The 24110-nt window shown below is 40.9% G+C and overlaps 2 protein-coding genes across 6 annotated transcripts in view; both read right to left on the bottom strand.

Annotated features, from left to right (window-relative positions):
- mon2 (MON2 homolog, regulator of endosome-to-Golgi trafficking) overlaps positions 1-4326 on the bottom strand; it is a 39012-nt gene extending 34686 nt beyond the window's left edge. Inside the window, exon 1 of one of the 5 annotated variants that reach the window (XM_037106908.1) lies at positions 3064-4326. In XM_037106908.1, the coding sequence (XP_036962803.1) occupies positions 3064-3171 (108 nt within the window). In that variant the 5' untranslated portion in view covers positions 3172-4326. Of the gene's footprint in view, positions 1-2875; positions 2988-3063 lie in introns of those variants that run through there. The other 4 variants (XM_037106907.1, XM_037106910.1, XM_037106909.1 and 1 more) reach the window with 4 other exon arrangements.
- Positions 4327-6901: 2575 nt separating this feature from the next.
- Positions 6902-22950, bottom strand: slc6a13 (solute carrier family 6 member 13). Its single transcript, XM_037108439.1, has 15 exons — positions 22735-22950; positions 17422-17631; positions 16647-16781; positions 15756-15896; positions 15020-15101; positions 14573-14705; positions 14103-14237; positions 11201-11304; positions 10905-11029; positions 10676-10788; positions 10303-10440; positions 9893-9995; positions 9428-9528; positions 8979-9149; positions 6902-8220 (listed from the first exon to the last, which is right to left on the bottom strand). Exons 1-15 carry the CDS (start codon positions 22739-22741, stop codon positions 8056-8058), a joined length of 1863 nt encoding a protein of 620 aa, XP_036964334.1. The 5' UTR covers positions 22742-22950; the 3' UTR covers positions 6902-8055.
- Between the last annotated feature and the right edge of the window lie 1160 nt (positions 22951-24110).

Genomic DNA, 24110 nt, shown 5'->3' with positions numbered 1-24110 from the left:
GGAATGGAGACTGGCTGGGATATGAAGATGGGGATTCTTCAGTTTTATTTTGCAATAAGAAAAGAACACCCCGGTATTTAAGTTTTGAAATGTACTAACAAATGTAGCAGTAATTCATTTAAAAAATGTCTCAGGTAGGAATTCATTTAAAATTGGGAAGTGCTGGAAATGTGTGTAAAACAAACAAAACGAAATTTGGGAGTTCCATTCAATAAACTGGAAATCTTAAACAGAAATCTAAGTATGAACAGAATGAAGACTACAAAACAGGCATGCAGATTATCTCAATTAACAACCAACGGACCAACAGAGCTCAGCTTGTTATACATCCCAGCAAATGTAACCATGATGGCTCAAATTGGAAAAGGTTGTTTCAATCACAACACTATCAACTGGAGCACGAGTGAGCTGAGGCTGTGGGAAACATCAAAGTGGCTCCCTGCACTGCTGTGATCCCTAAGGGGAGATGTTGGTGGGGACCAGGACACACGGGTGATGATTAATCAATATTGACGGAGATGCTGCCTTCATGAGGCCCCCGGGCTAAGGACCAGCAAGCAGTCTGGGATGTCAGACCAGTGTGCTTTTTATGGTCCTGCATGACTGCCACACAGATCATAGCGAAGTGTGAGCCACTTAAGTCAAGGGATCAGTCTGCAGTGTCCAAAGCACAAAGGAACTTGATGCGCATGCTGAACTATTTGTCTTTCTCATTGTAATGCTGTCTTTAACCAAGGTGAGCTGAGGGGAAAAACAAACTAAGCCAGTGTAGCCTGATATGTATTTTCCCTGCTGAGCTGGCTGATGAATATTTTCATGGCCCTGAAAGCCTCACATACACTACAGCATTTCATCTAATGACCCCTGTGACCACTGTTACATACGCAAGCAAACAGTGAGCTTGCTATACCTGCTGGGAATTAGAAGGAATTAAGGTAAAGAGGCTCTGACTGAGATGGTGTCAGTTGAATTACATAACTTTGGCAAACACAAAGCATCTGTATGTCTACACAGTTAGCAAATGCAGCATGGGCAAACCATGACCCAGTAAATTGAGGATGTAATATTGTATGTCACTATCCTCTCAATAGGTATATATTTTGTCCATTAAACTAAGGTTCAAAAGAACATACAATCAATCAACAACTGTTTACATCAGTTAATCATTTTGAGTATTTTTTAAGAAAAAAAAAAATGTTGCAATTGTGAATATTTGGCATTTTCTTAACTCCTCTATATGGGTTGTGGACATAAGACGTTTGAGGACGTTATCTTGGGCAAAAAGTGACGATGATCAACATTTTACAGACCAAAGAACTAACTGAAAAAATGACTGACAGACAATCCTATAATGAAATTAATCATTATTTGCAGTCCATTAATACAATATATTACAGATGTGTGAACTCTGAAACCCAGTGGACTGCTGCAAACAGACAATGCATATAATACAGAGGGTTGTGTCGTCTGGGGCAAAGTGGATTCACATACGCTGGGTTGACTGTTGCCTTCTATGTGAGAATCTAACAATACACATACACTGTAAGAGGCCCTGACAGTGCACCTCCTTGTACTACTCTCTTCTCAAACCAAGCAACGATCTCACCCAGACCACTGCACAACGAAGCCAGTGAGTAACTCTGAGGAATATGAAAAAAAAACTGAATACTGAATGAATGTATGTACTGTATGACATTGCTTCTGCTGCTCTAATGCTGGCAAGCTTACTGCAACACCAACGTGCAATGTGAGAAGCTAGACGGACCTATATAAGCCAAATAGAGGTCTTCTATGACAAATAATGATACAAAATAATTTTAAAAAACATGATTTTTTTGCTGGAAATAGCTCACCTGTGCATCGTCCCCTCATCAAACCACTACTCCTGGTATCAGAATAACAATAGCGAGCGCTCAAAAATTGCAATAAACACATTTTCAATATCACAATATCTATTTAGAGATGCTCACAGTTTTGGTTTTAGTTGTGGAGGGCAACCACATACAACAGGTGTGAATGGAAACCTGTCTGGACAGAACGTCACGGTCACTCAGGATCGTTCACAAACCTGAAGGTGTGCAAGTGAAGAGATACACCTTGCATGTTTGTGCATTTCTGTTCTGTGATATGCGAGTCCTAACCACTGTTCTTCTGATACCCGGATTCATTAGTGGGCAATGCTCAGGTGAGCCATTTACAACTATTATATATATATATATATATATATATATATATATATATATATATATATATATATATATATATATATATGTCAAAGAAGAGCTCTGTTTGACTTGTGTAGGTCTGTCTAGCATCTCACATTGCAAGTTGGCTTCGCAGAAAGCTTGCCAGTATTGATGGGCAAAAGCAATCATACAGTATATAACTTCCAATTAAGTGCCCTATATAAACATGCCTCTTTTAAAAATAAAGCATCAAGTGTAGACATGTTTGTATCTTAGCTCTAGCATTATATAGACATTCACAGACTGGTTTGCTTTGCACAGGTTTTACTGATAAGGGTAAATAAGACAATCTGTTTGGTGCACTGAGCCTTAAAATAACGAAAATTCCATGTCACGTTTTAACGATGTGACACTGCTAACTGCTGAATTTGTCTCGTAAATACCCTGAATCCAGTAAAAAAAAAAACAACAACAACAACAACAAAAAAACACTTAGCTAGTTGCATGGCTATTATGTAAATACAGACGTGGGTCAGCTAAGTTCGTTCGGTTTACCTCCGACTACCATTATACGCATGTTACACATTAGCTTTTTTTTTTTTTAACCTAAAAAGGTTAGACACAGGCCATTTTAAACACTTGTGTCAGCTACTGGAAGGGCCCACTAGCTGACACAACTTTTAATTTACCCGTTGCAGTGTGAGGACAGCTCAGTGTCCACATCGCCCACAGAGAGGAGGCCCTGGTGGTTTGAGGGGGGAGCGGGCTCAAACGGGCACATACGTACACATCTATAAAAATCAAACTCAGATTCACGAACGAGACAACCTGCTGAACGCCATGGTAACGGCTCAGTGAAGCTAACTAGCCGGCTAACCTCTTTGACTGGGGGGAATTTCTTCTTGCACTCCATGGACAGAGACCGCAGGTCCGTCTGCATGTTCTCCAGCAATTTCTTCACCGCTTCGGGACTGCTGGTCGACATCTTTGACGGCGTCTTCGACAGAAATCTCGGGAAACTTCAAACGATATGGAATGCCGGAGCGCAGTAGCCCCCCGCCCATCCACAGCGGGAATATAATCCGTCGCTACTTTATTCGGCTCCCCTGGAAAGGAAAATAAAAACGCCGCGGTCCATTGACACAGTATCCCACTTCTCTGCTTCGGGCGCCCGTGCGCTGGAGAGCAGCGATGACACCGGCATATGTTCCTCTTCCTCACAGCCCGTTGACATTAGCTCCGTGAAGTAGCATCGTTACCCCTTTATTTCTGGCTCTTAAGGCTGCTCACTATCGAAGATATTCGCCAAATTGAGCAGTCTACCATCAGCGGCCGACAGGTCCACTTTCCTTCCCACAATGCTTCGGTGGACAGTGACACGTCAGTCGGACTTCCGTAAACAGTGACCGAGTCAGGATAATGACGACAGCGACCCCTGCTGGGAGACATGGGTACTGACAGAGACACGCCTGGACTGAAGTTATGTGGATTTACACCACCTAAAGGTTAAAGAAGGAAGTTGCAGCGGAAGTTACAGACAGCTGCTGTTGTGAATGAGCATTGTAGTAATTATACATTGTTGGAACGTAATTATAAAGTTCCCAGGCCTAATGGACATATGTGGCCTATACATTTAATGAATATGTGGAAGTACTTGACATGAGAATCTCAATTTTCTCCTTCTTTATTTTTTACTTTACTTCTGCATATCAAATGACAATACTTATCTAAAAAATGTGCTCACTATAATTTGGTGTAAATTAAGATCTTGTATCCGAAACAGTTGTATAAACTATGATGAATTGGCATGATAAAACTGGCCAACAGTATATAAAGTAGGCCAGTTAAAGGAACTCAGATTCCAGAAGCTACACCTTTAAAAGCTTGCACATCAATGCATCATTATATAAAAGGTGCACTACGTAGTTTGGAGAAAGACATTTTAATCAGAAGAGAAGGATCTTCATTGACTGATTTTTCTAAAAAAAACAAAAAAAAAAACAGACCAACACCTTACACTGTTTAACTTCACTTCTGACATCTTTCAAGCTTCAAACAGATTTCAGGGGACCTTATGTTCCTCTTGTAATTGCTTGTTTATTCAGTCATGAGTTTGCTTTATTACCTCATTAATGTTGTCAATATTAAAATGTTCAGTTTTCTTCTTCAAAACAAAAAGTAGCAGCTTAATAAAGTAATGAAATATGTACTGATTTAACACTGTTCTGAGTGACAGAGAATACTTTTACTTCTGAAAGGTTTAAGTATAGTTGTTGACAGTATATTTATAGAAAATATAAATGTGAATGCTTCATCTCGGAATGGGGCATTTTTACACTACGAAACAGCTAACTGCACTTTTTGACAGACAATCTGACTTCCTCCACCACTGAAATTACATAACCAATGATTAAAACTCATATATTAATCAAAAAAACTGGGATCTAGAGAACAAGAAATAGTGAAAACCTATATGTGTATACATCCTATTTCAACTTCTTGCACCTGCTCACAACATGCACCCAGATCCTATTTAATTAGGTGCACTTACCGTAGAGGTATTCATTTCACAGTTATCGTGACATAGGACAGCATGCTAAAGTGATGGGATGAGATGCATTAAAGTAATACTGCAGCATTCGTCAGCCTAGATATTGTGTGTGAGACTGAAAAATGACATGTGCATGATATGACAGGGTAAACAGGGGCACCCATTCCCTGAGGCTGCACGGTGACAACCAGAAGCAGCCCACACACTACCTGTGAGGAGAGGCAGGGTTCTATCAGGCTGTAAGAGTAAACACAACTACACCGGTCTCCTGACTCTCTTCTTCATCCTGGCTTAGTTTTCAGTGCCCTTTTCACGACATACTTTTCAACTGAAAATTTGTTAATCTTTTTTTTTTCTTTGTAATGTAAATGCAGCCAAGAAACTCTCCTTTTAACAGCATTCGACTTGTAGGAGCTGCTCATCTCACAAGGAGTCCTCCACACATCGCTTATTAAAAAAAACAGTAGGCTGCTGAAGTTCTGTGTTGTTTTGCTAAAGAAAGAGCTCTTGTCCTCGGGGAGTACAAACTTCCTCAACAACCTTAAATCCTTTTGAATTTTGATGAAAGGGAAAACAACAAACAAAAAGACAGCCGCAAAGTTTTTCATACCATCAGTGGAGTTGCGTTCACATTAACCCAGATAATGTATACGTATACTGTCTAAAAATCTCTGATTAGAGAGTGTTGAGTCCTTTGAATCCCAGCATTACTTTTAAATTAAACTTTGCACTTATTCATGAAATTCTTTTTTTTTTTCAGTAATCTATATGAGACCATTGTTAGAGAACAACTTGCTTAACACACCGAATCAGTATGATGCTGTGTAGCTTAGAGCTGCACTCCATCTACAGCCTCATAATTGTGGTACTAAAACTTCCCTAAATGTCAAACTGAGACATAAATTTTACTTCAGCAGCACGAAATGAATCCTGTCAGGACATTAAAAGAGTGCAACCCCCGGCGATTCTTTATATTTCTCGAGATTTGTAGTACTTTGAGATGTGAAGAAATGACAGCATAAAGCTGATTTGTGTTAGTCACACCATTTCCCCAGCGTCACTTACTATAAATAACCTTTTGTATGAGCAATTCAGATTTCTTTTGTATAGTTAAACACTTGTCCTACTTCATTCCAGAAACCTGCTGATGTGAAACAACACCTAAAACAGCCTACTGGTTTGAAGGTGTGAGGGGTAGCAAGGTAAACTTTCCATGAAGTGCAATCAGTGGATTTGAGAAAAAAAATATTTAGTGCATTCCAAAGACAGGTAATGATATACATTTTGAATTGAAGATGAAATGACAGAAAACAATAAATTATATAGTATGTCATTGGATAGATGGACTTACTAAACTAAGCTAACTGTTCACATATCGAGTGCAGACGTAGCCTAAAGCACACTACATTGTGTATACATCACTGTATTGTCAAAATTACAATGTGTTACAATATTAGATATATACATTTTTTCTTCCATGATGACTTACAATATGTAAAAATGGAATCATGGAACACACATTGCACTAATTTAGCAATGCTTGACTTATCAAATATGTATTCCAAGGGATTAAAGTGGGATATGTGAGAGTTTCACTTGAAAATGTTCAGATATTAACTGAAAGCAGAATCAACAGAATGAGAAGACATGGCAGTTTTGAAAGTATGATGTTCACGTGTTGTGTTGCAGAAATAGTCACTGAAGATAACATGCTAACCTGGTCCCTGACCTCCCTCTCCAATTCACTAGCTGCATTGCTAACTGAGCTAACGTGCTAATTGCGACTACAGTTAGCTGCAGTTTGCAGTAACTGTGGTGATATGTTGCCTTCTATTTGTAGTAGTTTAGGCAAGAGAAACAGACTGTAAAGTGTTAATCAGTTACACTACACAAAATAAAATATAATATATTTTACTTTGTTGTTGTTCCAACTTAGTAATGTGTTGCTCTAAATGACCTAACATTGTCTTATATTTACCATAACATCCTCCACTGGTTTAAGAATGTCACCGTAAATGAAAAGTGTAGTGCTTGAAGTTCAGACTATTTCTCTTCTGATCATCAAAATAGATAAATTCATTATTCTATTATTTGTGTGCTGAAAATAAATTGTATATCCCACAAAATATGAACATATTGGACGAGAGGAAAATCTTTCAAATGAAGGTATTTTTTTATTCAGTCATAAAAAATATTTTTTTAGCATAAAAAAGTTACATATTTAAAAGTGTTCCCTATCAGTAATCAATGATCATATATTCATTCCAACATCTACAGAAACTCATCATTATACAGCGGAGAAAGAGTCTTGGAATGAAACCCTTCGACCAGCCTGCCATGTTAATATTATCTATGTGGCACAACTGTCTCCTTCAGGCACTTTACGTTTTTAATTTCATACGACTCGATGCATTAGCGATAAGGCAAATCAACTACATTAAAATCATGTCAATACTCAGAAGATCATGTAACATGTTTATGCAATTGCTCAATACAGCAATAGAAATAAAAAAACAAATTGAATAAAAAGAAAATTAACATATAACTGAATAAACAAAAAAAACAATAACAGAGCTTAAATGAGTTGTGGTCAGTTCAACTAAACATAAATTTAAAATCCAAATCTTACATCTAAAGCATTGGTTATTACTATGCTTTTGTAAGATTTTTTTTTTTTCAATTACAAAAACATACATCCTGAGATAGTAACTCTCTACCATACAGTAAAATCAGAGCTGTCAGCATGATTGGATTTAAGGATGGAATACAAAATACACCTTTACTCTGAATGCATTACAGAAGTACTTCAAAAAACACATTCAAGTGAACTTTTAGGATCTGCGCACTCATGAGACACCTCTCCTGCTTCCGTCACAGCAGATGTTAGAATCAAGAACTTGAATGTCCTGTCAGACTTATCAATCTTTAGAGATGTCCAAGGCACAAAATAAAAATGCTTCCTTAGAAAGCAGACACAATCAATTTTAAATTCTTAGCCACTGCTTAATGACAATGGCCACATTTTTTTCATGCGTACATGTGACTCTGCTACTGGCAAATGAGATGGGAACCACTTCTCCAAAAAGAGGATGTGCTGATGCCATCATACAGTATGGCGAAGGAGATGTACGAAGGAGAATGCTCCAGTAGCAGATCTGCAGTGGCAGGTCAGGTGACACTTCAAGTCTGCACTGCACCTGTTTCACTACCTTGCCTGGTGAGGTATTGCAGAGAGAGTTGGGATGGGGCCAGACGGCGTGTCAAAGCTCGAGAGTGACCTTTGACCTCTACAGGGCTCTGATTCCGACCCTCAAGTCTCTAGCAATGAGACTCCTTTTCATCAACGGGGAAGTAGCCGTCCTTGGTGGGAGGTGCTTTCTGATGGAGGCTGTCGCCGTCCGCTGCGAAGATGGCCAGCAGCTTCTCCTGCTCTTGCTTTGTCTTCGGCAACTCACTGGAAGGAGTGGTTAAGATAGCAAGGCGCTGTGAAGGAAAAATGTGTAAAACAGAACATTTATATCTATTCATTTTCAGTATTACATCCAACAAAGGTTCCACACTGTAATCTAACCTAGACAGCAAGACATAGTTTTCATTATTTTTGCCATCATTTTAGCTCTATTAAAAAAGGAAAAACCCAACACATAAACTTGGGAACTAGGGGCAGTTGGAGTCATGTGACCGGTGACCCAATCAATGCAAGTCCCATATTCACTGTTCTTTTAGTTCTGTTTTCTCTAGCACCTCCTGAAAGAAACATCTTGCCCTTTACCTGCTAAATGTGCCGCAATGTTCGGTTCGCAAGCAACCTTGTTGGCCGCTGTATGAAACATATACAATTGCCTGCTTTAACATGGTTGGAAAACATTATCAGCCATTTGTGTTGACAACTGAGTTTCACTGCAGTTTCAACAAATTTGGTGCGGCTGCTAACAGACTTCATGAAAGACAAGGATATAATGCTAAAGCACATGATGGCATCAAACCGGCACTCTGTATTGATTCTTAAATGAAGTTGGTGTGGGGAAACGTGCCCATGTGAAATAGAAAATGATCTTAACTTATTTTGGGTCAAAGTCACCAGACTTTTAAAGCAAAATTGATCTGACCTTTGAAAGTGAAGTTATGGCTCCCTCATCATCTTATCAACTCAGAAACCCTTTGGATTTGTTGCCAAGATGGCTGCTGAGTAGAAAGACTTTCCAAAGTAGAATTTCTTTGCACCATTGGGTGAAACGTACCTCTCTCAGTGTTCCAGGGGTGTAGTACAGCTTCACTGCGATCCAGACAGGGATACACAGCATGGAGGACAGGGCCAGGACCCAGCCTATGCAATTGCCCCACCATGGGTAAACATATTCATTGTTGTACTTCAGAGGTGAGTACTTGATCAAGGCGAAAGCAAAAGTTCCCTAATAACAGAGGCAGAGAGAGAGAGAGATTTCACAGCTATGTATGGATGGATGTTGACTCTGCTGCATGCCTGATATCTTAAATACTAGTAAGTGACATTAATTATGTTGTCTTATCATGTTTTTAAGATATCGATGAAAAGGCTCAATTAAAAAGGTTATTTGATGCAGTTTGCAGACATTTAAATGTATTTTCAAAGTCAGCCAGCAGAGGCTGCTCCTCTCTCAGGAGAGTAAATTATAAAGGAATGCAAAGTGAAAATGAATGTGAAACCCACAAAGCATGTTGCAGGGGTGAAGAAAAGCCAGCAGTATTTGATGACAGGGCCGGGGCGGTAGCCAATCATGTCTTCAATGTTGTCATAGAAACGGTCCGCACCTGTAATCAGGGAGAAACAAAGGGAATGCCGTGGAGACGTACATCAATATCTAACAGTCGTCTGTGTTGAGATTCACTCTGTTCTGACGGCAGAAATGGAGGAACCAACCCATCACATTTTCTTCTCTTTTTTTTTTTTTTTTTTTTTTTAGTTCCTTTAATTTATTTGCCTGTTACTGGTTTTATTCACTGTGCAAACCTACTGATTGAAATAACATCCCCCTCAATAAGCCTTGAGAAGAAAGACTTTCATTTTTACTGATTGACAGGGACGAACAGGGCCTGGTGAGAAAAAAAAGAAAAAGTTGTCCTATCCATGCGCTCCCATTCATGCGCTCCCAAACAAGCTGACCTTCACACTCACCATAAATCCAGGCAATACAAACAGTCTCAAAAATAGCCACGAAGAGCAGACACATCCCACTGGCTGCATAGTAGTCAAAGAGCTGGAAGATGTACATGCCTCCCTGTGAAGACAGGGGAACATGGGTTTATACACTGGAGGTGCAACCAGCAAAAACAAAAAAGCCTGCTTGCAGCAAAATAATGAGAAAAAAGTAAGACGGAGAAGGCAAATATTTTGCTATGACAGTTCAGACAGTTAAAGAAACACTTCTGAACATGATGGGAATATTGGAGATTCTGAGGGCTGCATACAAGAAGCTGTGGTGGGTAGATATAGGCTTCACTTGCCGTACAGTTACCCTTGTTCAAGCAAGATTACACGCTTGAGAAAACATAAACATAACATAAAGTAAGGTCGCTGAGACCCACCTCCGTCAGCATGATGAGCCCCATGAGGAAGGACACCACGGCCACTGCCAGGATGAAGAGCTCCCTGCGGTTTTTACGCCTGAATGTGGAGGGATACATGTCCACCATGGCTGTCACCAGGCTCTCCACACATACAAACTGATCAAGGAAGAAACAAGAAGCGCAAGATTTGTCAGCCACTGGATAGTCGCATGGTGCGATGGTAGCCTTTCAAAATGTTTGGACTTGACACAACTGGGTAGTTTATAGGAGACTCAGAACCATGAAAATGATGATAAATAATCCCTGTTGCTTTGTAAGACTGATATTTGAAACTGTAATACTGAGAATTCTCTGTTTGTTTGTTTTTGAGTGGTGCATGTCTTTGTCTCACCTGACTGTCCAGTCCCAGAAAGACGATCATGATGAAGAAGCAGCAGGCCCACAGAGGGGAGAAAGGCATCATGGACACAGCGCGAGGATAGGCTATGAAGGCCAAACCTGGACCTGAGTTGGACAGATTTTCAAAGTTATTTTCACATTGAAAATACCCGTAATTTATTATTCTTCCTAGCACTGATCTCATCAAAACCACAGAGACCACTGAGAGGTGAGAAACCAACCAGATTCAGCCACTTCTGAGATAGGCACGTTCTGCTCGTAGGACATGAAGCCCAGGATGGAGAAGATGGCAAAGCCTGCAATGAAACTGGTGCCACTGTTCAGGAAACAGAGGGAGAGGCAATCCCTGGGGAAAAGAAACACACAGAGAGGTGCATGTAATGAAGAGCAATTGGACGTATTAACAGGTTGATTCTCTTCATCTCTTCTCATCAGGATTGTAGAGTCAGGTTAAACAACAGGTTGACAGAAATACAGTCGATCATTGTGCTAAATGCGTCATCCTTTCAGTCTTTACTTGTAGCAGTTGTTGTTGTATTTGTTGTAACTTCCCAGCGCGGTGAGGCAACCCAGGCAGATGGCATAAGAGAAGAAGATCTGAGTCCCAGCATCCATCCATACCTGAGGCATAATGGAACGGAAACAAAGCCATCAGATAGAGAAAAACACATCTCAAAGGAGATATAAATAACATTTTTGTTCCATTTCTGTGTTGTTGTTGTTCTATCATATTAGGTATCCTGAGTGTATTCATGTTAATGTTGCTCACTGAACTGCACACATCTGACCTGTGGTGTGTGTTTACACCTGCACTGGATATTTACACGTACCTGAATTTGCTGACTGTAACTGCAGCACACACCATATTTATCTCCATGTTATCATTTAACTGTGTTCCTACTATATTTATCTTTGTTCGTTTAAAGCACCGTTATGTGGAAATTGGGCTTCTATGCAATCATGGCATAATGTTGCTTTAATATATACTTCCCACTGGTATTTATCTCTACGACTCAATAAACATGCACAATTCTCCTCATGTTACTGCTTTTATTGCGCTTCTTGTTAAAGCTAAACCACATCTGCAGCTTGTGCTCGGCAATAACAATAAAGTATTTTTTGGCCTTTTCCTGGGATTGTTCATAGGACAGCACTGAGAGATGACACAGAGGGGCGAAGACATGTAGCAGGGGGGAGCAAGGCCAAGGCCTCTGTACTCTGGATGCACGATGTACCAGCTCGATCTAATCTAAAAATTAGATGAGTTAGTTATATCTGCTGAGAAAGTACTGTATGTGCTGGACATTTGTACAAGTATGTCCAAAAATCAACTTTTAAAAAATGTCTTTTTGAGGAGCTATGAAAATGTATTCATACAGACTGAACTCAACATACAGCTTTTCTGGTACCAAGCCAGTTTTCTGAGCTACATCAGCTCCCACTGACAGAATTGCTACAGTGTGGAGTTCAAGGAGAAAGACCACAGAACCCATAAATATAAGAAAGTGCGGTGTCTGCTCTTTGTTGCTCAGTATCCTATGTATAAAGACAAGAAACATTTCATGAAGGTAATATGACAAATCACCAGAACTCTTACTACATCATGTCGTCTGGATTACTCTGCACCACAGCATCAGCAGCAGAGTCGCAAATAAGTGAACTGTGCAGCATTTTCAACTCAGTGGTGTCCATTATAAGTATGATTTTGTACACAGCCTCCCGTGTACCCTTCGCGTTGAGAGAGTTTTCTCCTCTCACACCACCTCATCACTTTTTAAAAACTAAATCTAACTCCCAGACTCTCTCCATCTCATCCTTACAGCCCCCTGACATCACCCACCCAGCAAAGTCTATTATCCATCCCGGTCTCTCCGAGGCATGGAGTGCAGCACTTTTCCACCCTCTCTTTGAACACTCTCTCACACTCCAAAATTTAAATAAGGTTTCCCTTTGTGCTTGAGATTCTGGTGAAGTGCTCGCAGGGCACTGGGGCATGCTTTAGATAGCTGGCAGTCAGTACTGAAGATCTGATTGACCGGGGGTTCAACCAACAACACAAGCTCTGGACACAACATTACACAAAGGCAGGTATTCCCAAGGCAACAGCTCCACTGGCCTAGCTTGTTGGCCTGTGCACACAGGGCTTGTATTCATCCCCAGAGCCCCGAGAGGGATTAAAGAGGGCCTCTCTTTTTGATTTTCACACTAGTTGCAACTGCAGGAAAAAGGAAATGTGCATGTTACCCACACACCACTCTCAGTCCACTCTATTTCCTTCTGCAGCGGATGAGTTCTTGACATTCTGCTGGACAAATTATTAAATGACACTTTCCCCTCGAGAAAAGTGGCAGCAGTGCACATTTTTGGTTTAAGTTCTTGCCAGAAAAATGTGATGGAAATGAACAGAAGGACATGGGGAAATGTGACATCAGGAGCAGGACTTGCGCTCTGTCTGGTTAATTGTTTGCCCACTGGAGGGCGGCTGTACGCAACCATTAGCGTTTAAAGTTGATCTGTTAGCAAACCTTCGCCCATTTACGCATCTAGCAAATACAGCGAAAACGTTAGAGTTTATTGAGTTGTGTTTCTGGTCACCTGAGCAATGTAAGTCCAATTCTGACTCTCCTTTTAGGCCCCGTGTAGTCCTGAAATCTACACTACGAGTGCAGCGAGAGCGAACAATACAGTGAAGTTGCACGCCTTAAAACAAAAACACTGATGCTGGTAATACCGCTGATAAAGACCTACTTAATTGACAATGTATCTTCTCTCAGCACTTTCAGACATGATTTGCATGGAAAAAAAAGACACCAGCTCACTCTTGTGAAGTGTGAATAAACTTGTTCCAGGAGCAGAGTCAATAAAAAGCTTGCTTTAACTGCCAACTTAATTGCCTACACAACCCACAACAATCATGCTATTTTATAACAACTTTCTCCACACGGTCCCTGCTTAACTGGGAAGTTTTTAGACCACTGGTCAGGGTCTGTATCGCCAGGCCACATTCAACAGCTTTAAGGCTTACACATGGGATCTGCTCATTTATTTGGGAAATAAAACAGCAGAGACAGCATATTCCTTTAGGAGCCAGGAAGGACAGGCTGGTGAAAACCAAAAAAGGTAAAATAAAACAACAAACCAAAAACCTGTCAGTATGGGTGAGGAAGACCATATCAGCATAGATGCGTATAATCAATCTTTAGGGCTGATTATCCCAATGCAATATTATACCAGTTTTAATATCATGTACCCTCAGAACCAGGACTTTTATGTGTGTATGTGTGTGTGTGATTGATGCACGTAGGGCATCAGAGCATTTTGGAGAGCAGGTTGGCTGGTAGACATGACATCATAGTTGTCATGTTGATTGTATCAGGCATCTACACGCGTATCTGTCAGCAAATGCATCTCCAGCCTACCTGTGGGTCGGACAGACGTCCCAGGTCGGGGTAGAGGTAGAAGTGGATTCCCCTGGAGGCTCCAGGCAAGGTGACACCTCTGATCAGCAGGATGATTAGCATGGCATAAGGGAAGGTGGCTGTGAAGTAAACAACCTGAGGGGGAAACAGCAGCACCTCCTTATCACACACACGTCTGCAAGATTTATGACTTTGCCTCACTTTCAGCAATTGAATCATGGATTAAGCTTAAATTTGAATGTTCTATTGTGTTAAATCTGTGACGATGCTGCCAAAGCTATCATAGCTATAAGTGAGTTTGCTAGCAACACAGTTTGTGTATTATTTATTCCTGCTTCTTCTGTAATAAATGCATTACGGCAGGTGTACATCAATAAAAAAAAAACAGAGCAGAAAAGCTTACACGCCAAAGGATTTATGCTGTCTATAATATCAATATCTGAATATCATGAATGGACGAGAGGATTCACCTTGCCGGTAGACTTGACTCCTTTCCAGATGCAGAAGTAGCAGATGACCCAGGCAATGGCCAGACAGATCACCAAGTCCCAGTTCAGAGAGCCAATGTGATGAATACCTGAGGAAATTCTCAGCACTCTTCGCCTGAGACGCAAACAGACAGATATTATAAATGTTTGATCTAGAATGATTTATTTACCACATTCAACGTATGCTCACAACTTATCCAGAATAGGATTTTGTCCTGGTTTATAAACAATTCAAAAGGCTGAGTCAGAAAACTTAAAAACTTCAGAGCCAAAAGTTGTTTTTTTTTTTCTCTTGTGTAAAAATAAAAAATCTGGTACAATTTAAAATAGAATACAAGATTAAATTACTAGTAAAGTTAAATATTTGGTGAACTTGCTGGCGCCTGGGGCCATCCGAGGACAAGGCCCAAAAACAAAAAAGGCACTTACTCCCAGAACTCAATGACAGGAGAGGTGGCGTTCTCATGGTGATTGATGGAGCTATTCCCCCTCTGAAATGCCATACAGGAATCTTGAATGAAGGAGAGACAAAAAGACATTCAGTGCTGTGAAGAAATCCAAGCTTTCTCTCAGGTTTCCAAGTTACACACAGGCGAGTGAAACAATGCCACTGCTGAGACGGAGGAGGGAAATGGTGCAGGAGCTTTTCAATCCGTTAAGATTGAATTCAGCTATAAATAAATGAAATGATAAAGGAAACACTGGCAAATATTTATATATATATATATATATATATATATATATATATATATATATATATATATATATATATATATATATATATATATATATATGCAGACAACGCTGAGAGTCAACAGCCATGCCTGCACCTCAGTGATGTTCAGCAGGTATAAAGTTCACCATGGTCACCATTTTTTTGGGGGTGCTAGCATGCTAACACTGGCTAAGTAGCATTATTCACACAAGGTGATAGGAATGTCGTTATTTTTAAAGAATTTGGTTGACAACCAATGTATCTACTGAGCCACATTTTTGACCAGATGTTTTTTTTTTTTTTAAAAGACCAAAATGTCTGCCTCATGACGGAGCTACGGACAGACGGCATCCAGTTGGAGATCTGGTTCGACCTGATTAATGTATATTTGAGTATATTTGTCTGGTATAGGAAGATCTAATGCTCCAGGTGTAGTGTCTTGTGTCTCACCTGTGTTCCAGGTGTTGTTGCAGGAAGCCCAAGGCAGATCCCAGGTGAAGGAGTTGGACAGGAAGAAGATGGCCCAGGCTAACACAATGATGTAGTAGATGTTCAGCAGGGCAACGATCACCTGGGTGGCGTAACCCACACCTGGAGGGAGAAACGTCACATTTAGGAGTTAGAGCTGACAAATGTAGGTAAGCTAACCAAACAAGTGTTCCATCTCTTTTCTGGTTTTTGTCTTTGCTACGCACTCAGCGTTAGGATCAGTAAATTAAACCCTCACCGTCAGACCTGACTGGTTAGTACAATAACCATGAGTTTATCTCCAGTGACTCTCAGAAGCAATTTTGTTAAAGAGTGTCTGAGCAGTTCCATTCACCCTAGACAAAGAGGCATGATTTAACCCTCGGAGAAACCCCATTTTTGCAGGATCTGATTAATCCCATCCCCACCGCTGCCGCCCTTTCAAACAACTGCGCCACAGGAGTGCAAATTAAATGCAGGGGAAATTATAATAGGCACAATTTCAGGTTAAACTCTCGCTCCATCATGTGATTGCATGCCCGCCTCAATTCTTCGCCAGCTGTCATGCTCCGTGGGTTATGACTGATTAGAGGACTTATTTTAAAGCAGGAAAGGGAACATTAGCCCATGTTGGTTGCTCGGCAGCCGTTACAAGCTACATCCATCACCGTCCCACGTCTTTGTGGCATGCACTTGCACCGACACATTGTGGACACATGTTTGAAATTCCTCCTCCGTCCTACATTTTTGTCCGGCATGTTAAGATCTTGTCGCCGGCTTTGTCTCATAAATCTTTGTTTGTATCCTGTGTGGTGCACAAGCGACTCATTGTTTCAGAATAACATGCACACTATTGATGGATGTCAAGACTACCTTCGAACAACGGGCAGATTTTCCTCCAGCAGGTGACGCCACCCTCACTGGTGAACTGACCCAGAGACGTCTCCAGGAAGAAGACCGGGATTCCACAAGCAAACAGGAAGATGAGGTATGGGATGAAGAAGGCCCCTGTACAAACACACAGATTAAGTTTATAGTACACTCGCATACTTTCAAGACGCTCTCGAGTGATGTAGAGGAGGATACAGGGGCAGGTTGTGTCAGTTGATTAAAACATTGCGAAGAAATGTCTATAGTTTTAGGAGGTTTTTGAGTTAAGAACATCTTAATGTGAGTGTCGCTGTAACAAGTTATGCAGAAAATGATGTCAGCAGAGGACATCTGGTTACCAAAACAATCAAAGAATTTAACTTCCGATGGAACATTCAAGATTTTATTGTTTGGTGGGTTTATTCTTTGTCAGTGAGCTAGCCTGGTGCCACAATGTGTCTTTGGGTTGTCTTTTCTGTTTTCAGTGAATTATGACCTTGGTTCACTTCAGAACAGATCACGTGCTCTTTTTATATATTAAGCAGTGTGCTATCTCCTCCTCAGCCTTATCTGTTTTTGGTGGATGAACTTAAGACTCCCACAAACTAATTTGTGCAGGGGCATGGTGCAGCCAGCAGGTTTTGTCTTTAAGTTGCAGGGGGACTATGCATTAAATACATGCTGAATAAAGTCGTAAAATGCAGAAACTGAAGCTTTTGTGTTGACCAAGCAGTGAGAGATCAAACTGGAGATAGGATAAGTTAATCTGAGCACTCACCTCCTCCGTTCTTATAACAAAGATAGGGGAAACGCCAGACATTCCCCAGGCCAATAATTTCTCCAGCCACTGACAGAACAAACTCGAGCTTGTTGCCCCACTGACCCCTGTCTGTCATCTTCTCCTCTGTGCTGGGCACAATGTCCAGCGGCCTGCTGTGCCCATTGGAGGGCTCCACCTTGGACATGTTTTCCGTGTCATCTGTGTGCCCTAAAGGTTACATCAGAAAGAGCGGAGGGGAAAAGAGTAAACATCACAAAGAAGAAATGGGGCAGAAGGCAAAGATAAAACCTGCAAGATGTCAAAGGCTCAAAGGTCTGGAGAAGGAGCGTTGCCTCGTTTTTTAATGGCAGTTCACTATTTATCCCATAGTTCGGTTTTAGTTCAACAAGTCTCCTCTTTATCTGAGTAGCAGAGAAAAGAAAGTCATCATCATCATCATCATCGTCATCATCATCATGATTTCATCTGGAGACAAATCCTGCTCCACAGACAGCGATTTAACTGAATCACCTCATATTTCTCCGACCACACCGACAACAATCAAACTGACGACATTTCGCTGTTTCGCAGATTTTGTTCCACTGCTTTGTATTACATCTGTCATAACACTTTATGTTAAACAAGAACTACAATCGCTAATATTGTCAGTTTATATAAACATTTTCTCCAAATCGCATTTTATCATTTTTTTTTCCAAAAGGATAAAATGATATGACCATATTATCCAAATATGATTCAACTGACAGTCAGTAAATGATAATATTGGACTATCGCCCTGCCCTTTTCATAGCTCCCCTGACAGACACAACAGATGTGGAAGAAATTAGGAAATGTGAAACGCAAGTCCTCTACTGTCGCAAATGATTTGAATTTGCCAAATTTGCTCAGAAAGTGTTAAATTGCATTTAACAGGTAGGTTTCTGTTCAATTCAAAATGCAGCAGCCAGTCTTCATGCAAACACAAATAGCTGATCACGTTGTCGGCTCACAGGGCAAAAGAAAGAAGAACTTTCCAATTCGCCCGATAGCCCTTAAACAGTTGCACATTAACAGTTTGGCTCCAATTGGACCCATCAGCTCAAAACATGTTACTTTTCTATGGAGGGTAATTTGAGTTACTTTGGTGCCTGAAGACCTGAAGCATTTGCCAAATAATTCAAAAGCAGAATAAATCTTTTATTTTTTTTACTTTTAAAGGCTTAGGATATGTGTTCTCCTCTTCTCCATAATTCTCCATATTCTTCTGCACATGCTACTTGTTGCTTTATACAATTTGTCATGTATGTAAAGCACATTTAGTTTCATGAATACTGTGTTCCCCCTCCTGGTAAAAGGTGACCCATTTGAGGATTTAATGTACTTTTAAGACCTGCTGCGACAGGAGGGAGTTTCAGGACCTTGGCTAGTTCTCAAGCAGAATTCCCACTCGTCAAATATGCCTGTTTTTGTTTACATTTGTTATGAAGTATTTCACTTTCCCTGCCTCAGATGAGGTCAGTAATGGCTTGATGTTACGTGACCACGTTAGAAGTCTGACAAGACCTTGGCAAGACTCTGTTTAGGGGCCAGTGCCGCTGAAAGAATTTCTCTCCGTGGAGGAAACAGACAGCTCACTGACTGTGCTCACTCCTGTCAGCTTGCATTAACAGGCCTCTCACCAGCCATTCTGTTATCCTCTCTCTGAAGCACATTGTGGTCACTGCTGCGGTCCAAATTCAAACAAATTGGCTATCGGTCTGCAGGGGACATGCTCAAACTTATTCAGCTGCAAGAATCCGTCTCAAACTTCCTTCCTTTACTTTATCTCTCACAAATCCACACAAACAAACACGTTACATGTTGCGTGACCTGGTCTCAACGGGACCAATGAAGCTGCCTGGTTCTCCGAGTTCAGTTCTGGAAACAACACAGGGGTTGGAAATCCCATTTAGCCAGAAGCCTCGTGTGAAGCCACCTTTGGGAATGAGCCTCTCCTGGCAAAGGGCAGAGGTGGAGCACAAGTGTGACTGTGTGTGTGCTGTGTGCATGGGATTGGAGGTTGGACCTGTTTTAGGTGCCAAATTCTGCAGAACAGGAGCCAAATTGTGGCCTGAGGTAAAAATAGAGCTCCTTGTCTTCAGAAGGTATGCTTGGTGGGAATGAAGTCTTGCTTCAACAAAAGCAGAGGAGGCTGTCTGCTCTGTGCTGCCAAACGGGAATCCACAGTGGCCCTGCAGTCGGTTCACAGTTTGCCTCACTTTTTCACAGTTTCTTTGCGGTTGCTATGAAGGCAAACCTGGCTTCAAATAGTCCTTTTAATAGCCAAGACCAAATAACATCTTTATTTATAGAAATAGTTTTCGTACATACATGCTTATAGAGCGTGAGGGGAGAGGCACACTGTGAGAAAATATGCCAAGATTAAGAGTGACCTCATTGAGGCCCAGAAGAGCTTTATCCCAGGAAGCAGTGCCAACTTCACCTCTCTCTGAAAAGCTGTGCACTGAGCAAGTGAATGACAGACTGACCTATTGAATGTTTAGTGATGAATGATTGGATGAATGTGTGGCTGACTTTCTGGACATCATGTGCTCAGCTTTTGTCCTTATATACCCATGGTGCTTAAGATAGTACTCCAGCAATTTGGTATTGCACTTCCAACATTATCATGTAGTTTTGAATGGAGCAATTTTTTCCTTGCCAAATCCTAATGTCTACATCACCCACAATGCAACTCAAGATGCTGCGCTACAAGCCTACCCTTTGGTTCAACAAGCCTACCCTTTGGGGCATTGTTCCTCGAGAGGCACTACTTTCTGTAGCATTGCACTCCCTCTAGTATGGGTCTCGCTCTAAAAACACTGGATCCTACATTTCCCATAATGCAACTCAATGCAACATATTTCGCGTGAGTCCCCACTGCTTCCGAAATGCAACTGCTTTCAAAAAATTTGTGCCTCCAGTTCTTAACACAAGCTTCTTGTTTAAAACTTTTAACCACACATAACATTGATGTCACCGCGTACTGACACACCTCTAATGCACTTCTGCATCGCTGCTGCAAGGTGAGATGTGAAAACAAACGAGCTCACCAACATTTTCAGCCGCTTTTACATAATAAGTAAGATTTCCTCACTGAAATTTCATCACTTACAGTCAGAGTGAGAAAGGAAGCTGGCAAATGTAATTAACAAAACGTAACTAAAACTTTAAAACATTCTTACATCTGCTTAACAGCTTAATAATGGGGACAACAACTGAGATCCCTGATGGCAGAAATTACATACTGTGCTTTTTAAATTCATGACACATATTCACATTTCTTAACAAATAGGATGTGTTACAATATTCTCAACTCAAGGAAGGAATACGAGCCTTAGTATTATATGACTGCTTGTTATCATGTGAAAGACTTTCCATACTTAAGTCACATGATGACATGCAAGCCTGTTTCATGCTCTAGTAAGTTAAATAGTTAAATGAAGTTAAATACTTCAATATTTGCAACAACAGATTAATCTGCTAAACGAAGACAATAAGCTATAAAAACAGCTGTTAAAGGTCCAGTGTGTATAGCTGTAGAATATAGCAGTTGCGGATTGCAAACCAACCGAATACCCCTCACCTCGCCATCCCCTATGGTGGCCATTAAAAAGACAAAAGACCCGCTGTAGAGCCAGTGTTAGCTTTGTCCATTCTGGGCTGCCATAGGAACATGGCAGTGCAACACTGGGGAAAAGAACTTGCTCCCTCTGAAGATGTAAAATGCTTAGTTCAGTTGGCTTACTTGTTGGCAGAGTAGTTTTTCACAAACCAGCAGATAGAGAGCGACAAAGAACCCTCATTTGGAGGAGTTACTTTGGTCACGGGTTAAATATTAGCTTGTCCTTAAACTCATCCTTTTGATTTCCATCAAGCCCTGAGGGGAATAGCCAGCAAGTTAGCTTTTATATGGTCCACAATGTTTACCAACCATGGATTAACCTTGGCTAGAGTACTGACAGTTTATCAAAGCCTTTGTGCTGAATATGCTGCCTACTGTGTCTGGAAGCCAGCTCTAGCAGGAACTGAAGAGTCAGGTAATACTTATGGGTTTGTTACAACTAGTAACGCATTTCACGTGCCAGTACTGTTCAATACTAATACCTGTATCGGAACTGCCTTCTGCATTGCCTTAAAAAATTCTCATATCGCTGTTGGCAAGTCTATGCACCAATCCAATGGGATGCTGCTGGGAAACAGCAGGGTTCTGTTTAAAAACACCTGCATATGCAATTTAAAAGATTTTTACACAGGGATCCTCATTGTCTCACTTCAAACGTATACAGAACATAACATCTACATAGGGTTAATATAGATGATAGTACACTGAGAGATCACTGAGTATGACACTTAATATCATAATACCAATATACATAAGAACAAGTCCCCTCAGGTGCCTAAGCCTGTGGATCTTTCGGCATCACAGGGACAAAGGCCCTAATCGGGCATCTCTCCCAAACTCGTGCAACTTAGAGTTACATATTCACAAATACCAGTACCCCGATGGTCCCACAGTTAGATAATTGCAGGCTAATACATAACTGGGTTAGTTACATAAGGTGGGGACATCACTGTCACATGGGTACCTGTGCTTCATAAGATTTATTTTGCCATGTAATGTTGAACACTTATGATGCAAGCAAGCATAATTAGAAAAGATTATCACGGTTGGTGCAAAGAGAACTTCAAAATAAAAAGGCACTATTATTTTATGAACCACTGATGAATTTAGATGACCATCAGCCTTCTGTCACATGTCTAAAATGGTGTCCATTTGCTCTTTTTACATTGCAAACAGATATTGATATGTCACGTGAGATTGCTCTGCAGAAACGATTTGCTCTGATAGAGCCTTCATCTCTAGATGTGACAAAGAAATGTGCAAAATTGATCTATTTATCGACTGAGGATGAGTTAAATACAATACAAGCAGCTCGTGTTTTAGCACCATGACACAATGTGATTATCAGCTGTGCTTCACAAAAATGTACCAAACACATTAACTAAGTTATAAAAGCCAAGTTTTAATTCTTGGTGCACATAATAAACACTTTTTTTTCATACTGCTGGCCTTTCATGAGCTGGACTGAACACAAGCATGGTTGATTTTCATTGCCAGAGACCATTTCAAACAACAGTTTTCACTGAGCACAACTGCCAGTTAATAAGTGATCAAACAGAAATTCAAGACATCTGTGTATATTCTCATTATAGCTCATGAATAGCAATAATTCAGATCTCTGACTGGAAAAAAACAAACAAATCAGTTAAAAAATCAAGGGCACTCACCTTTCATAATGTTGTGCAATGACAACTCCAAGAAGAGAGGCCTTCTCCTGTTCCAGCTTTAACTATATAACATTCATAGAGGGGCGGAGATCTGAGAAACTCAAAACTTTGGTGCAGCCCTCAGTGAGATTTCCCCTCTTAGTTGCCCCTCTCTGAAGACCCCCCTCCCCTTTATCCAATTCCATTCAGACACCCCCACACACGCACACACACACACTCGCTCCCCGCAGCACACTAGAGGTCTGTGCTGTCTCAGCGTGGTGGGCTGATTGCGTAACCTTTTGACACACACATTCTCCCAGGGCCTTTCTGTACAGACATCATCGATGAGAGGCTGGTCGGACATGCGCACATATGTACACAAACTATGCATATGTGCAATGACACAACTCAAACACTACTGAGGTTGATCTGAATATATATATTCAAAGATGTAAAGCTGCGATAGTGAGATAGTGAGATAATTTGTGCACGAGATTCACGATAAGAGCCTTCAATATTTTGGTGGTCTTTTTCCTGGTGGTCACTCCAGCGTCTTGATGTCCCTGCTTCATCCACATTCTTAATTCAGCCCACCAAAAAAGAGTCTTTATTCCCTCGACTAGATGCTTTCCTCGCAGACCCAGTAGCCCATTCACAACATTTTCCCACCACAGGGGTCCAAAGCGGTCTGGTTCAAGGCAATTGTTAGAAGGTCACAATCCAGAGGGTCTTTATGGAGGTGGGGACTGGGGGGAGTGATGTGTTTCTGTGTTTCCTTTCTCAAATCTTTCAGGGTTAGGTCTCTTTTTTTTTGTAAACTCCCAACCCCCCACCTCAAATCAAATTATAATTCAAGACACGGGCGCTTAGCTTTCTATAAAAATGAAGCCGTCTGCCTGACTTTGGTTTTGTGGCAGTTTTGACTTTTGATGCTAATCTTTCCCAGATCAGCTAACTATAAATAAGACATAAGTTAACAAAGCCTTGAAACCTTTTATTCAGGCCAACAGGAACTTGTTACTCTTTAAAATCTCTGCCATCTTCAGCATGAGGATCACTCCTGGCCAAATACAAGATGCTACAGCCCATCACCACCACCAACAGCAGGTCTAATATTATTTGATGGTATGACTCCATGATCAATAATTAAAAACAATGGTGGATGAATTCATTTGATTCATGAAATCAGGACGATACAAAATCATTATGGGACTTTGGTTCAGCCCTGAATGAAAACAGCAATGTGGTGATCAGAATGAAGGTGCACTTTTTTTTATTTGTCATTTACAACAAAAAATCTTAATTGTGCAGTTCCAAGTGTTCCTATCCAGAGCCTGCCATGCATGCAGAGGTCCGCGGGGCACAACATAAGATAAAAGAAGACAGAACAATAT

This window comes from Acanthopagrus latus, chromosome 8 (genome assembly GCF_904848185.1).
Source record: "Acanthopagrus latus isolate v.2019 chromosome 8, fAcaLat1.1, whole genome shotgun sequence".
In the NCBI taxonomy this organism is placed as follows: Eukaryota; Metazoa; Chordata; class Actinopteri; order Spariformes; family Sparidae; genus Acanthopagrus; species Acanthopagrus latus.
The sequence above is the reverse complement of the archived record's forward strand: the minus strand, read 5'-3'. Positions and strand labels throughout refer to the sequence as shown.

Excerpts from the sequence above, each read along its gene's own strand:
- slc6a13 (XM_037108439.1), bottom strand. Across the intron at positions 15,897-16,646 it reads AATCTGCCCGTTGTTCGAAG|GTGTGGGTTACGCCACCCAG; the intron begins GTAGTCTTGACA and ends TTCTCCCTCCAG. Across the intron at positions 9,529-9,892 it reads TTGTATTGCCTGGATTTATG|GTGCGGACCGTTTCTATGAC; the intron begins GTGAGTGTGAAG and ends CCCTGATTACAG.